General features: G+C 41.8%; 1 protein-coding gene across 1 annotated transcript; it reads right to left on the bottom strand.

The window, feature by feature from the left end:
- Window positions 1-9,278: 9,278 nt before the first annotated feature.
- LOC117808804 (5-hydroxytryptamine receptor 3A-like) lies at window positions 9,279-15,989 on the bottom strand. Its single transcript, XM_034678463.1, has 7 exons — window positions 15,982-15,989; window positions 13,626-13,795; window positions 12,973-13,133; window positions 12,354-12,564; window positions 12,067-12,240; window positions 11,852-11,937; window positions 9,279-9,524 (listed from the first exon to the last, which is right to left on the bottom strand). Exons 1-7 carry the CDS (start codon window positions 15,987-15,989, stop codon window positions 9,279-9,281), a joined length of 1,056 nt encoding a protein of 351 aa, XP_034534354.1.
- Between the last annotated feature and the right edge of the window lie 367 nt (window positions 15,990-16,356).

The following is a 16,356-nucleotide window of genomic DNA, read 5'->3' on the forward strand; positions in this document are numbered from 1 at the left end:
CTGCCCACGAGTAAAGTTTAATATATCTTTATTCTTCTGAAGTGAAAGGAGCTCCATTTCATTAACTGAGGGTGGAGAAAAAACAGTGTTAGGGTTTCATTCCAGTTTAAACAGAGACAAAGTGTCTGGTATGTTTGTATTGGTGAAGTTATAGTCCTGTACTAGCCTGGTGTCCCCAGACCCTTTGACATTACTGAATGGGTCTAGATCTGCTCATTTCCTTTCCCCAGATGGTGTTAGCAATGGCTGCATCAGAAGTTGGACAACCAATCAGAGCGATGCAGCGTGCGACTTAGCACAGAGCAACAGAAAATAAACAGACAGCACCATGTGTCTGAATAATCATAATCCAGTTTAGTGAAAACAGACTCAGGTAAAGTCTGAAACATCACTGCTGTTTGTAATCTCAGAACCCGCCCTATTTTTATATAAAGGACCATGATTGGTCCGGTGTATCTGAGGTCAGCGGCTCTTGACCCACCTTCAAGCGAGAACCATTGAGCTGTCTGATGAGTCTGGCAACGCCAGGCTAGTCTTAAATTACATCCATGTAATGTGTAAAACATGTACACACATGCATTCAGACGTATACAGACTCACTTATGTGTTGGATTGACCTGAAGGTTAGGCTGCAGCTCTGAGTGTCAAAGGGAAATTTGTAAAATTGCATCTTGCAGGTGCTGACCAGCTCCATTCCATTGTGAAGATATATACGTCCACTATTGAACACAGTGAGATATGGAGTCTGAGAGATCTTGTCTTTTTCTGTTCTGTGAGAGAAAAAACAAACACATGGTTAAACCTTTGTTCAGTTTGAATAATGTATTACACTTTACACCAGTCTCACTGAAAGCATGCTTTAAACTACAACTGATTTAAGAAAGTCACATTGTGTTCTTTTGTCTTTGATTTGATAATATAACTAAACACCATACATTTGAACAGAGATACACATGTGTGTTATTTATACACAGAAACACAACTTTTGGGAATCTCAGAGGTCAATAACAAATAATAATATATTTCATTTTAGGGCGTCTTTCTTAATACTTAAGGTGAACTTATAAATGCAACAACAATATAAAATACTTAATATCAGATGATAAAACAACAAAAATTATTAATATGAAACCACACATGATTAAGCCCTGACAAATGTGACACCAGCATGGACAAATGGAGAGTGAACAGGTGGAGAGATGGTTGGGAAAGACATGTTTTCTTGTAAACTCTGCAGATGAATTTAAGTGTCACAGGTGTGTTATTTAAGGTGCAGAAGTTCCAGGGACGTTTAGCTCCCAGAACTACCCTCCTAGGAACTAAATGGTTCCTTTGGCCGCATTGTTGTCTATGTTTTGACCGCGGGTCAAATTCCTATCGCTCGTCTTGAACGGATTTTCAAAGCCACCTCAGAGTGAACCATGGTTTGTCATTGTTGAAGGTTAAATGAGTCCTGGTGGGAACACATAAGTCCTCACAGAAGCTGATGTAGGATGTCACAGTATCAGTCAACTCATCAAGGATGTCAGTTGCAGCTTCAAAGACACTCCAATCCGTGCAGTCAAAGCAGGCCTGCAGGTCAAGCCCTGCTTCTTTGGGTCGTCACTGTTTTCACTACAGGCTTGGCAGTCTTCAGCTTCTGCCTGTATGCTGGGACGATGAGGACGATGAGGATGATGAGGACGATGAGAAGAGTACACACAGAACTAGTTTTGTAAATATAACAAACTGAAAAAGGACACACATACAAAAGATAGATAGAAAGAACAAGTGCTTTTCTGAGTTCCAGTGCATAGAACTTTTTCTGGTGTATGTGTAGGACAGAAGTCAAACTTACACCTCCAAAATGGATATATCAGGTTTCCACAACAGCTCAGAAGGAAGAGTAAAACGATGAATCCCACAGAACTCGTCATTCCTCCAATAGATTAATTCATTTTTCCAACGCTAAAAAGAACAACGAGATGAAAAAAGAAGTCAGATGAATAATATTTTGGTCTTTTAACAGAGTGAGATGTGGTTTTTCAATCAATCAAAAACCCTTAAAAGAGAACTCACCATAGTTATCCAAAAGTAAGCGCCTAATTCACGTTCCTTTTCTCTCTATGAGAAAAGAAAAAGTCTTTAAAACGCAGTCGTGAACAAAAGGTCAGATAATAAATGATCATTAAGTAGATTTTATAGTGTCTAATGTGTAATTAGCATGTTTGTGTCTGTTTTTAACTCAGAGAGAGGACAGAAGGAGTTTGGTCGGACCTTCAACCCCAATCTGTTTTTATTATTACTTAATGCCAGCAACACCTTTTTAAAGAATTCAAACAGGGACAACAAAACAGGTAAAAAGTTGTGTAAAGCTAAAAAACCACCTGGAGGAACATCTCCTGACTAATGAGGTTAATGATCAACAGGTTAGTCACATGACCGGGTCTAAAAACCCCAGAGAGGCGGAGTCTCTCAGAAGGAAAGATGGGAAGAGGTTCATCACTCTGTGAGAGACTGCGTGAGCTAATAGTTCAAGAAGCTTCAGAATAATGTTCCTCAGAGTTAAACAATGACACTGACAATAACAATAATAATAACTAGAAAGGTTGCAATTCCTGAAAGCAAATGCGTTGAAATGTTGAAGCTGAAGGCTGAAAGCTGTGAAACACAGCTGGACATGTGGAAGAGTAGTAGAAGTAGATGAAGTAGTTGAATTAGTGGAAGTGGTAGAAGTGGTGGATATAGTGGAAGGAGTTAAAGAAGTAGAAGAAGTGGAAGAAGTAGAAGAAGTGGATGTAGAAAAAGTAGAAGAAGTGGCAAAAGTAGAAGAAGTGGAAGAAGCGGAAAAAGTAGAAGAAGTAGTAGAAGTGGAAAAAGTAGAAGAAGTAGAAGAAGTGGAAGATGTAGAAGAAGTGGGAAAAGTAGAAGAAGTGGAAGAAGTGGAAGAAGAAGAAGAAGTGGGAAAAGTAGAAGAAGTGTAAGAAGTAGAAGAGGTAGAAGAAGTAGAAGAAGTAGAAGGACAGAAACAGCTCGGTGGGAGGGACCCAGCAACCTGAACAGGTAGGTTGACCAACCAAAAACAGCAGATTTATTCCAGATAAAGTGCACTGATGTTTGACAAGAGTCGACAGCGTGAGCTGTGGTTCATTGGGCTGAAGTAGCACCAAGCAGTCTTAATACAAACTTAGATTTTCTCTTGTGGAGAGCAGCGCCAGCGCTCACTCTCTGACAGTCCAAAATGACAAACAATGAGTGGATTTCATCGACTACAGAACATAATATCATTAAAAGATTCAGAGAGTTACTGCATGGGCTCTAAATCACTTCAGAAACCATTGTCTGTGAACACAGTTCATCAATGCATCCACAGATGCAGGTTCAAACTGAACCAACGAAAGAGGAAACCATATATACACCTGATCAAGAAACACAGAGACTTCTCTGGACCGGAGCTCGTTTAAGACGGACTGAGGGGAAGTGGAAAACTGTCCTGTGGTCTGATGAATCAAGACAATGCCAAACCACATTCTGCACATATTACAACAGCATGGCTCAGTAGTGGAAGAGTTCAGGTGCTGAACTGTCCTGCCTGCAGTCCTGACTCATCCCCCATTGAAAACATTTGGAGCATCATGAAACTGAAAACACAACAAAAGAGACCCTGGACTGTTGAGTAGCTGAAATGATGACTGCCCAATAACAGAAAGACTGTTCGCTGTATTAATATTAGTAGAAGACTTTTATAAACGGTGCAGCAAACATTTAAAAATGCCCCAAAATTAAAAAGGCTGTGATAACATTTTTTTAACACTTTGCCAAAGTGCTTCATTTAAAGCTACATTGTGGTTCTGTGAGCACTAAAACTGGACTTACTTGTTGGTCTAAGGACAGACTTTCCAGTAAATGTAGTCTGAGTTTGAGAAATACTTTCACAGACAAAAATCAATAAAGCACTAATATGTTCTTTACAGGAGAAAACATGTTATTCATAGTTAAAAAAATCACACTTACCACATCTAGGATGCTGTATAGATTTATAAATAGGGTTACTTTTGTGGGCCTCCTGTAGTTTTTCGTAGGCCGGGTCCAGTAGAACTTGGCTTTGTCCGTGAGATTAAAGTGCTTTACAATGTCAACATAAGTGCAGTTAGAGGGCATATCACCTACAGTGAAGACATGAAGTCACATTCATTATGACAGTTCTGTCAGATAAAGGAAACAATCACAGAATGAGATGGTAATAATCACGCTCTTAATCTTGTCTTTGAATTCAAACTTCAGAGCTTCTGTTTGACTGTCGTTCACTTTCCCTTTAGACTAAAAATATCTTCTTAATGCATGAAGACCGTCACGTTTTACCTCTTGGACAACATGTTGATCACTTCAATACTTCATCTTATGACTAATTAGGCTTCCTCTAAATCTGGAGACATTCTCATCAACCTCTGTGATGAACTCATTGAAGCAGCAGCTAAAGTTATGGACGTGGTAACAGCTGAGTAATATCAATGTGTGCTAACATGTTGATGGTTGGGACCACAGTGTGTTGTTCACTGATGGCTGAGCAGTCATGAATAAATGCTTGACAGGGGATCAGAATGTCAAAGGTTATTTTCACACCTGCAGCTGCAATGCTTTGTTCTGATTCAGATGATGTTCAGAGCATTTCTATCAACTGCTGTCGCGTCTTAATAAAACACTGATCAGCTGCTAGTCTGTTTGGAAGCAATCAGGTGTTAGAGGTCACACTTTAACAAATACTGAAGGAAGAAAAGAGCTTTGCACTGATTGGCCAATTGAGTTCCAATTCCAATTGAGTAAGTTCCAACGTTATGCAGCTGGTTGAATGAGGCTCCTTGAACTAGTTTACCCTGTAATTGGATCCAAAATTGTTGATTTTCACCACTTTTTCCCAAATATCTCACCACCATGTTAAGAGACTTCTCTGCAGGTCTTGGCATGCTGCAGAGCTGCAGGTCAAAATAACCGAACACATACCTTCAATGAGGCTCTGATTGTAGATCTGTTCATCATCAACAGGCTCTGTGGAGTTGTAGGTGCTTCCACCTGACACAAAAGAGGACACAGGTTTTTATTTTAGGATTATTTCCATGCATATGGATCCACTACTCACCAACAACTGATTATTTACCTGAAAGATTCATATTTCTGATATTTGAATTGATGATTTGTTTGTTAAATGAGACGTTTGATTGCTGCTCTAAAGAACCCAAATGAATTGGCTGAATGTCAACTTCAATGTTAAGTTGAAATAGAATAAAAATAAAATGTAAAAAACTTGCAGACCACAATTTTGAAAACTCCCATTTCTCCCATGTTCATACGTGCAGACTCAGACTGTGAGTCCTAAAACTGAATCACAAACTGAACTCCATTCATCTCCATCATTTTAGGACGGCAGAAACGTCACAGACAAAAACCCAAACCATCCGTAAAGCATTAATGAGAGTTTCCAATAGTTTGAAGTGATGGAATAATATTTCAGTTGTTATGGTACGTTAACAGATTCACCAAGAAAGCTCTTAAATATAGCTCTTTGTCCCAGGGGACAGCATTAAAGTCAAGAGGGGCTTCTAATGGTTATACAACCTAGACTGTACTGAGACTTTATCAACAGTTTGGTACTATAAATCATCACAGCATGCATATATATGAAAGATTCAAATAGTTAAAGCCAAACTTTAGACATACACACTAGCTTGCATCAAACAGAGGTGATCCAGCTTACCTGTGAAGAGGAGCAGAAAGAGGAACCCTGCAAACATCATGACGGTGGGACGTCTGCACAGTCAGTAAGGATCCCCGTCCCGTCTGCTCTCTGGAAGTGTTTGCTGGAGTGTATATATCACAGCAAAGAACAAGAAGAGAGCCGGTCACCTTTTATAACAAAAGCTTTGTGTTCTTCACCCCTCCCTCCCTTCATACAGCATCTCATAGGCTGTGATAGAAACCCACTTAATGGAACAAAGCTGCCATTAAATGACATCATCATCAACAATTAGTCGACTGTGGGCAGATCCATTTTCTCATCAAAACAAAGCTGTTTGCTCCTCACTTCCTGAGCTGTGGCTCTGAAGTTTACCAAGAAATACAGCTTTAATGGAAGAGCTTCACCCACCGTCCTCCAGGGAATAATGTGTTTACAAAGTTTAGAGAGAAGTTTGTTGTTTTAGTTCAACAACGTCTCACATAATCTACACGATGCTTTGACTTTATTTCCACAATCCATTCACACAGTCTTAGCTTGGTGAGGAGTGGCTTTGGACGCTACCTGTCAGAGCTCAGTCTCCCTCGTCATCGTGGAGGACTACTATCTCAAATCAAAGCAGAGTCAAAGTCATAAACCGGACTCTGTTCTTATCAGGAAACAAGGAGAGGAGTTCACTAGGAGTTTGAGGTTTCACGAAGGAGATGGATTTGCCAGAAGGTTGGGGAAAGGGGGCCGAATGTAAGCTTTAGCTGGTGAAGTCTGATGATGTGTTTTTAAAGTTAAATTTAAAAAGCTCATCGGGGCAGGCAAAGGTCAAAACCTGAAGAAACAAAGTCCAACATGAGCGAGTTAATCAGAGTTACAAGATCCATTCCTTAATGTGGTTTCTCCTGTTTCCCCCCTTGTGCCTTCATGTCTGAAAGAAACCGTGCTAAGGTGCCCTGATGGATTCTGCAGTAGTTAAAGTTCCTCCTCTGGTGCCCTATCAGTGGAAAACACATGAAAAAGCTCCCTCTGGATCCCTCTGTGTATCTTTATGTGCATGAATCAGGATTTGGTGGAGTAACTCTCCTCCATCTTTTCCCTCACTGTCCGGTGACGTCGTGAGGGAAATCCAGGAGCTCGGCTTTGTTTGACTCTTCAGGTGATCTCCAAATCAGGCACTCATTCAGCTGCATGAGGAGTGCCCGTGTTGAAGTTCTACAGAATCGCTTCCATGCATGCAGAGAGGTTTCCCTTCATGTTTCCAATCTGACATCTGGAAACTGAGACTAGCACACACTCTGGGTCAGGTATTATGAGGAAACAGCAGAGTTAAAGATAGACACCAAACCTGCAAACCCCTCTCTGGACCCCTTCTTTAACAGAAACACAAACTCTGTTTGATGCAATATCATGGTTTATTTCTTTATTCATGTTTCATAATGACAATGATCAGAAACAGAAGCTCACACACTCAGAACTATGACTTCATTGTGCCGTATGTAGTCCTCTGTTGGTACGGTAGGACAGTATGTGTGTGTGCTGAGTGTTGGTTTTTATATACGTGTGAGGACATGATAGATAGATAGATAGATAGATAGATAGATAGATAGATAGATAGATAGATAGATAGATAGATAGATAGATAGATAGATAGATAGATAGATAGATAGATAGATAGATAGAAAGCCCTCAGAGCGGTCTCTAATCTGAGCACTGGATGGATGGATTGATAAATGGATGGTTGGCTAGAGGGATGGATGGATATGTGGATGGATGGAGGGAGGGAGGGAGGGAGGGAGGGATGGATGGATGGATGGATGGATGGAGGGAGGGATGGAGGGAGGGAGGGATGGATGGATGGATGGCTGGCTGGAGGGAGGGAGGGAGGGAGGGAGGGAGGGAGGGAGGGATGGATGGATGGCTGGAGGGAGGGAGGGAGGGAGGGAGGGAGGGAGGCAGGCAGGGAGGGAGGGAGGGAGGGAGGGCTGGCTGGCTGGCTGGCTGGATAGATAGATAGATAGATAGATAGATAGATAGATAGATAGATAGATAGATAGATAGATAGATAGATAGATAGATAGATAGATAGATAGATAGATAGATAGATAGATAGAGGGAGGGATGGATGGCTGGAGGGATGGATGGAGGGATGGATGGAGGGATGGATGGATGGATAGATAGATAGAGGGAGGGAGGGAGGGAGGGAGGGCTGGCTGGATGGATGGAGGGAGGGAGGGAGGGATGGATGGATAGATGGATGGAGGGCTGATGGATGAATGGAGGGATGGATGGATATGTGGATGGATGGATGGCTGAATGGATGGATGAACAGATAGATAGATAGATAGATAGATAGATAGATAGATAGATAGATAGATAGATAGATAGATAGATAGATAGATAGATAGATAGATAGATAGATCTTTTCTGTGTCTGCTGTGTGTAAATATTTCCAGACACCTTTGTGTGTACGCAGCACGAGATATACTTGAAGACCATCACAGAGTTGTTTCTAATGATACAGAGCGACAGTAAGGATACATTCATTACTAACATGCCACAGGTGTATATCAGAACGCAGGCACACAGTTGTCCCGATGCAGGCTGAGGCTGAAACAACATGCTTTCATTCAGCCGAGTTATCAAATATGTGATACATGCTGTTTAATGTCAGACTGTGAAAGTCTGGTCAATCCAATCCAGGCTTGTCTGCTCCACTTATCATAAGAGACGTTAGAAGGGTTTCTCCTTGAAGTCCCCAGAACATGTTAACTCTGGTTTTTGTTCTGCTTGTTTCTAAAACAGAGGCCGGCTGCTTTTATTCATCCTCTCTCTCTCTCTCTCTCTCTCTCTCTCTCTCTCTCTCTCTCTCTCTGATTCTATTCTACCTTTATCATTACTATTATAATTGTTATTATATTTCTAACTATGTAAGTACATTGTTGTATTCTCCTGTCCCGTGTTGTAAGCTGCTGGAACAAAAGAATTTCCCCCAACAGGGATCAAATAAAGTCTATCTTATCTTAAGGACTAAATACCTGATGTCACTAATAAACCTGTCCTCGTTGGCTTTACTAGAGCAGAATGGACTTGGAGGACGCAGGATTGATCTTCAAAATGAACCCATTGACTCTAAACATCTTGAAACAATGGCCCAATCTCAATGTCCTCCCTGAGCCCTGAGCCCTTCTTGACTTAATTGACGTCACCTGGAAAGTGATTGAGGGCAGGAGGCTGTAAGGGCTCAGACTGTAGAACTGGACTGGGACAGCACTTTGAGACTTCTCATGCAAACCTGCATGAAGTCATGAAGCTCACCTTAGTGATGTTAGGAATTTTTACTGCACATGAACTCTGGGTAATTCCCTTACACTAAGTCTGCACAAATGCCCACTTATGGAAAGGGGGCATAAAGGGCTCAAAGAGTCAGAGAGAGATCCCTCACACACTTGATGATTTGACAGTGGGACAGCCTTAAGCCCTCACGGACTCAGTGGGAACGCGCCTCAGAGTCAGTGAGTGTTTGAGGGTGGACATTGAGATTGGGACGATGACTTCAGTTTGCTGTTCCTTTCATTATTTAGAACCAATTGTTTTCTTCATTAAACCAATGTGCAAACAGAACGCCATGGAACAGAGTGGTAGATATGAAATAGAACATGAAGTAGATTCTGTTGATGGTTTTGGTCATCCTGGTCCAGTAGCCGGGTTTCTCTTCTTCCTTCCTGCTGCTGAGAAGCAGAGCCACTGTTTTTAAAACCTCCCTCAGCTCCTCGAATAGATTCTCTGAGTCGTGGGACTCCTCGGTCAGCTGGCTGCTGCTAACCTGCAAAAAAGTCATTTAAAGCAACTATAAGGAGTTTAGCTGATCACCAAACACACTGAAGTTAAAACTGAAGCCTCCTTATGACCTACACACACATAAGAGACCATCAACACAGAGGCCAGACCAGATCCATGACGGCTCTGAATCAGTCTGAAGTGATTTTATCTTTGTGAATATGTAGGTGTTACTAGACTACATTACAACTACTTCATCTGGTTGTTTTCTTCTCTGGAGTTACAGAAAGGCATGCTGGGAAATATTCATCTGAGCATCAAAATGCATTAAAGGGATATTTCAGTGTTCTTGAAGTGGGGTTGTGTGAGTTACATGTCACTAGTTAGTGCACACAATGAATGCCGGTCAGCTCGGCCCCTTTCATGAGAAACTGTCAGGAGAAACAGAAGGCAAGCTGGGCTACAGTTCTCTGCAGACGGGGCCAAGTCTGCCACGAAATCTAACCGATGTGGAAAGACTCCGACCCGAGGACTCATCTCGGTTTATGTGTCGCTCAACTGAGACATTTTTCAGCACTTCACCATCAGAAAGCTACGACGGCATTAAATACATTAAATGTGTGAGTTTCTAAATTTACCCATTTGGGAGATTTTGAAAGGTTTGAAATCACAGGACTGAAGAAAGAGATAAACCACCACACACACTCACACCCACACGCCGTTGGACCGTGGGTGGAAGGTGGAGCAGCTGGAGGAAGCATGCACAGAACATGAGAAGATGAACATGACACAACGAAAGGCCCCCCAACAATACAGTTATAACACCTCATTTATCTGGAACTGCATGCAGACACCAATCTCTACACTCTCCTCACTTGATATCTCAGGGTCTGCCCTCCAGTGGTTCAAGTCCGACCTCACAGGGAGATCTTTTAGAGTATCATGGAGAGGAGAAGTGTCCAATATGCATGGCTTATCAACAGGGGTACCTCAAGGGTCAGTGCTTGGTCCCCTCCTGTTCTCAACATACACCACATCACTTGGTGCAGTGATCCGCTCCCGTGGCTTTCCCTATCACTGCTATGCAGATGATACACAGCTTTTCCTGTCTTTTCCACATGACGACACAACTGTCTCAGCTCGGATCTCATCCTGCCTTGCTGACATTTCTAAATGGATGAGGGAACGTCACCTACAGCTCAACCTGTCCAAGACTGAGCTTATTATCATTCCAGCCGGTCCCACTATGGACCCACAGATCAATATCCACTAAGTCTGCCTGAAATCTGGGTGTCATGATCGATGACCAGCTAACCTTCAAGGTTCATGTTGCCTCGATTGCTCGGTCCTGCCGTTTTTCCCTCTATAACATCAAGAGGATCAGACCCTACCTGACAGAACACGCAACACAGCTCCTGGTTCAGGCTCTTGTAATGTCACGCATTGACTACTGCATCTCTCTCCTGGCAGGCCTCCCTGCATGCACAGTTAAACCTCTGCAAATGATCCAGAACGCAGCAGCAGCACGTCTGGTCTTCAACCAGCCTAAGACAGCTCATGTCACTCCCCTGCTCATGCTGCTACACTGGCTTCCAGTTGCAGCTCGCATCAGATACAAAACTCTAATCATGACTTACAAAGCAGGAACCAAAACTGCTCCAGTTTACCTGGAACCCCTCATCCAGGTCTACTGCCCTTCTCGCCCGCTACGCTCAGCCTCTGAAAAGCGCCTAGTGCTTCCAGCACACAAGGCCTCAAAATCACTAGCTGGACTCTTCTCTTCTGTTGCCCCTAAATGGTGGAATGAATTGTCCAACTCCATTCGATCTGCAGAGTCCCTCTCTACTTTCAAGACCCAGCTCTTTAGGAAGCACTATGCACTTAGCTAGACTGTTCTCCACTGTTGACCCCAGTGGCAGATCATGTCTTCCAGCTACAGTTGACTCCACTGTCCTGCTCTACTCTGGGACTCTGTGTTCAGGTCTTGAGTGACCCAGCACTTGGTACTTTGGTCATTATTGTGGTGATGTTAATTGTTGATGATGATAATGGAAGGTCTTAAATGGTTTGGTTGCTTCATTGTAGATGTTCCTTATTTACTTTGTGCATTGCCTTTACACTGCTTGGCAGTACCTGCACCCAAATGGACTTGAAGCTCTTTGTTCCTCTTACTGATCTTGTTTCCTCTTGTCTAGATCTTTGCTTGTGTTGTTCTTGTTCTCGTATGTACGTCGCTTTGGATAAAAGCGTCTGATAAATGACATTGTAACCAATCTGCTGTCTCTCTGGTTCCTAACATTTGAGTCCAGTTTTGTTATTGGTGCTCTGTATCTGTGGGATTAACAGGAAATACACAGTAAGAGACTTCCTGACCTCTTGTACCTCAGGCAGCAGCTCTGGGGGCATCTCACCAGGGGACACATCAAAGACACGCCTGCAGGGAACTGATATATACACATCTGCAAAAATGCATTCCACAGGTTAGTGCATGCTCAAAGTAGCAACAATTATAAAGGATTATAAATGATTATTTGTTCTATTTTCAATCAGAAATACATCTGCAAGCTTTGCTCCTTGTTGAATCTCACCTCTAAAGAATTTTTGCATTCTTCCTGGTTTCTCTCCACAGTTGTCTTCTGGGCTTTGGTCTTCATCTGCCTCTTTGTCCTGGGACACATCGTCTTTTTCCTTCAGGTACATCATCAAGATCGTCTCCAAGAGGCTCAGCATCATGAAACCAAAAGCCCCGATACAATAGATCGCTGAAGAAAGAAAGAAGCAGTGTGAATACCTAAAGACACGTTTCTACCTACACATTGAGTCAGTATGTGCTGCTGAAGAGCAATCACTAGAGGAAGACTCTGGGCTTCTTCACCTATAAGGGGGATCCTGTCTGAAGAAGAAGGCAGAATATCATTCAGAATCAGCTGCATCACCGTGACAGCCAGCATCACAGTGACCTTGAAGCTGAGCTTCTCACCTCCGCTCTCTGAGATGAGGAAGGAGGCCAAGTCCAGAAACAAGAAGAACTGGATGGGGAGTATGAAGTTGACCACATAGAGGACTGATCGCCTCTTTATGGTGACCTATGAAATCATTTTTAAGATTATGGAATTACAATTCAGTCAGAATTATTCAAACTAAACTTTTTCAGTATCAAACAAAAACAATAACTTGAGAGAAAATAAAACCAAGTGAAGCAGAAAGATGTCCTCTCAACAAGTCAGTAACTAAGTCAGTAAAATGGAGGAACATGGAGGAACATAGTCCATCTCCTGCTAAATGAAATGTAGGATTCCAGTATTGTGTTAAAAAATCAGGTATGTGTTGATGCATAGAAGCTAATGCTCTGCAGCGGTTGTTCATGTTGTTAAATGGATATAATCAATATGTGTATTGTTACTGACCTATTCTGACAAGACACAACAACGAGGTCTCTGAAATGTAATGAAGAAAATATTAAAATAAGTGTGTGTATCAATGTCTGTACTTACCGTGTAAATGAGCAGGCTTCTGAAAGTGTTAAAACTGTAGACCTCTTTGGTTTCCACGGTCACGTTCATGAGAAGCCACTCAGACTCATCCTTCATGTCCTTACGAGTTTTATTTAATATATCTTTATTACTGCGCCGTGGAAGAAGCTTTATTTCATCATCTGAGGTTGGAGAAAAAACAGTGTTAGGGTTACATTCCAGTTTAAACAGAGACAAAGTGTCTGGTATGTTTGTATTGGTGAAGTTATAGTCCTGTACTAGCCTGGCGTCCCCAGACCCTTTGATATTACTGAATGGGTCTAGATCTGCTCATTTCCTTTCCCCAGAGGGTGTTAGCAATGGCTGCATCAGGAGTGCCTCATGAAGAAGTTGGACAGACCTACAACCAATCAGAGCGATGCAGCGTGCGACTTAGCACAGAGCAACAGAAACAGACTGTGCCGACCTGATGTTTGTAATCTCAGAACCCGCCCAATTTTAAATAAAGGACCACGATTGGTCCGGTGTATCTGAGGTCAGCGGCTCTTGAACCACCTTCAAGCGAAAACCAATGAGCTGTCTGATGGGTCTGTCAACGCCAGGCTAGTCTTTCATTACATCCATGTAATGTGCAAAACATGTACACACATGCATTCAGACGTATACAGACTCACAGTCATGTTGGATTGACCTGAAGGTTAGGCTGCAGTTCTGAGTGTCAAAGGGAAATTTGTAAAAGTTCATCTTGCAGGTGCTGACCAGCACCATTCCATTTATAAGACGTATCCGTCCACCATAGACCACATTGAGATATGGAGTCTGAGAGATCTTGTCTTTTTCTGTTCTGTGAGAGAAAAAACAAACACATGGTTAAACCTTTGTTCAGTTTGAATAACGTGTTACACTTTACACCAGTCTCACTGAAAGCATGCTTTAAACTACAACTGATTTAAGAAAGTCACATTGTGTTCTTTTGTCTTTGATTTGATAATATAACTAAACACCATACATTTGAACAGAGATACACATGTGTGTTATTCATGCAGAGAAACACAACGTTTAACATTTCTATCATTTGGGAACAGACAAGCTTTCACAGACATCTGTCCAGGATGAACCCAGAGAATTAAGAGAGACGCTGAAGTTACTGAAACTGTTTATCACGTTACTGTGTTAGCATGCCAACGGTTATGTTAGCGACTAAAGTGACTCAACCTTTGTGTCTAAGTTGTTTGGTTGGTTAAAATTCTGATAGAATTAGCCTAACAGCGCATATAGAGCATAGGTTACTAACTGGCGGACAGCCAAAACAGAGGGCTCTAATATGAAATCTGACGGGCGCTTCTTTTTTAAACGGCACAGCTTTTGTAGTCTTCACGGTAGTGGTGCAGCAGATGAGGAAACATATGTACCGATTGCATGCGAGTTAAGCCATTCCACGTGATACTACTCAGCCAATCAAATCTGTGCATTCCAGGCATTAAACATTGCGACTATACAGATCAGACAGACGAGAGAGTTAGAGGCAAGTTAAACGTGAAAGGATGGTGGAAAGAAAAAGAAAGATAGCGATAAAGTTAGGGAAAAAAAGGGAGATAAACAGAGGGGTGTGACAGAGAAATGGAGCGATACAGACGACTGCGCTGGAGAAAGTTTAGAAAGTAAGGAACAAATGGCCCTCTCCATAAAAGAAAAGTGCGCAGCGAAAATAGAGCATTTAATTCAGACTGGACAGACTCATTTCTGTTTATACTTCCCACTCGAAGCACTAAACCAGCTCATCTCATATGATCAGAAACCGTGGCACTTATTAAAAGAGTTAACGTGAAACGCCATTATGAGACAAAACATGAAGGTTTTGAACAAACACACTCAGATCTGAAGTGAGTGCTGAACATGGTCCTGAATGATTGGGACCCCTGACTGCCACCGGTTTGGGAGTTAGTTTAACTCTCAGAGAGTGTTTATTGATTTAAGTGCGTCATCTGTTATTATTTTTATTATTATTGTTTTGTTTTTTTTATCTCTAAATTAAATTTAACAACTTAGTTTTAAAGACACCTCGTGAAAAATAACAGATCAAATTTTACTGCAATGTAAGCTTCTTTCAGGGATTTGAATTCATGTTTTTGTTGTTTATATATCAATCATTTTGTGTTTTCCTTTTTTCCTAATTAAATTTCCAGCACAAATAGTCACATAAATATTCACCAGATCGCAGGAATAAAGTGTTAGGTCCTCAAGGTTCCCTCGGGGAGGACCCCCAGACCCCCCTTTGCCTCATATGTTTAAATGAATCCTAAATCTTGGGTATCCGGTCTAAAAGGGAGTGCTGTTCTATTTTCCTTGCCCCTTCCCCTCGAAGCAGCCAGATTACACCACCGATCATTCTTCTGTTCAATCCTGTGTGATCAATAAGTGCACCTGATTAAAGGCAAGTGTGATAAGGTCCATGTGATAAAAATCATTTCCTGCCGAACACTCAAAGTTGTTAACCCTGGTTGAAATATTTTTTTCAAAAGTTTTTGTATTGCATTAATTTAAGTTGACAGTCAGGTATTATTAAATGCAGATACAGTATATCACACTACATAGTTAAACATTATGATTTTTCGGACCTTTGCTTCGAGAAATTTTATCCCAACTGGACATCTTGCAATTTTCGTTGGATACCGTTGATATAGAGGCTATAGTCCTCGTAGCAGGAGGTTCGACTCTGCCTCTACCATTTGCTGCATTTATGCAAAACACGCAGCACTGTAACTTCATTCATAAACTAATCTCCAGACACTCCGACGTCAAATTGCTAAAAAAAAAAAAACACACAATCAAACCGGCCACGGTGCACAGGGAGAGCGGACCGCACACAGGATCAAACACATCCTAAATGTCCATATAGAAACTGCAGTTTCTCTGATGTCTTTGTAACTAAAGAGGTTTCTCATAAAACACTCTGTAGCGTCTCCCTGCTCTAACGTCTTCTAACAAAGAAACATTCACCTTCCCTGGTGTCCGCCCCTCCTATCTTACCTTCCCATCCAGGAGCAAAACTATCAAACTAACAAAATGAGAGCAAAAATTAAATAATAACATCCATGACTTCAACAAAACAACAACAAATAAATGACTAGAAGTTGAATAATCACATCCATGAAATGATGGAAAAAGCTCCAACACTAAAGTTAATGAAAGAAATGTTTTCTACACATCTGAAAGGTCCCACACAGTCAGTCCAGGTTCAGACTGTCTTTGGTTTGGATTTAAAAAGCTACCCCCAAAAAATATTAACAGTGAGGACTGGACTCGAATTCTTGTCTGGGCACTCGTACTGGACTTGGACTCTAAAAGATGATTTATACTTCTGTGTTGATTCGAAGGCGTAGCCTACGCCGGGGGTCCGCGTAG

The sequence above is a fragment of the Notolabrus celidotus genome, unplaced genomic scaffold (assembly GCF_009762535.1).
Source record: "Notolabrus celidotus isolate fNotCel1 unplaced genomic scaffold, fNotCel1.pri scaffold_154_arrow_ctg1, whole genome shotgun sequence".
Classification (NCBI taxonomy): domain Eukaryota; kingdom Metazoa; phylum Chordata; class Actinopteri; order Labriformes; family Labridae; genus Notolabrus; species Notolabrus celidotus.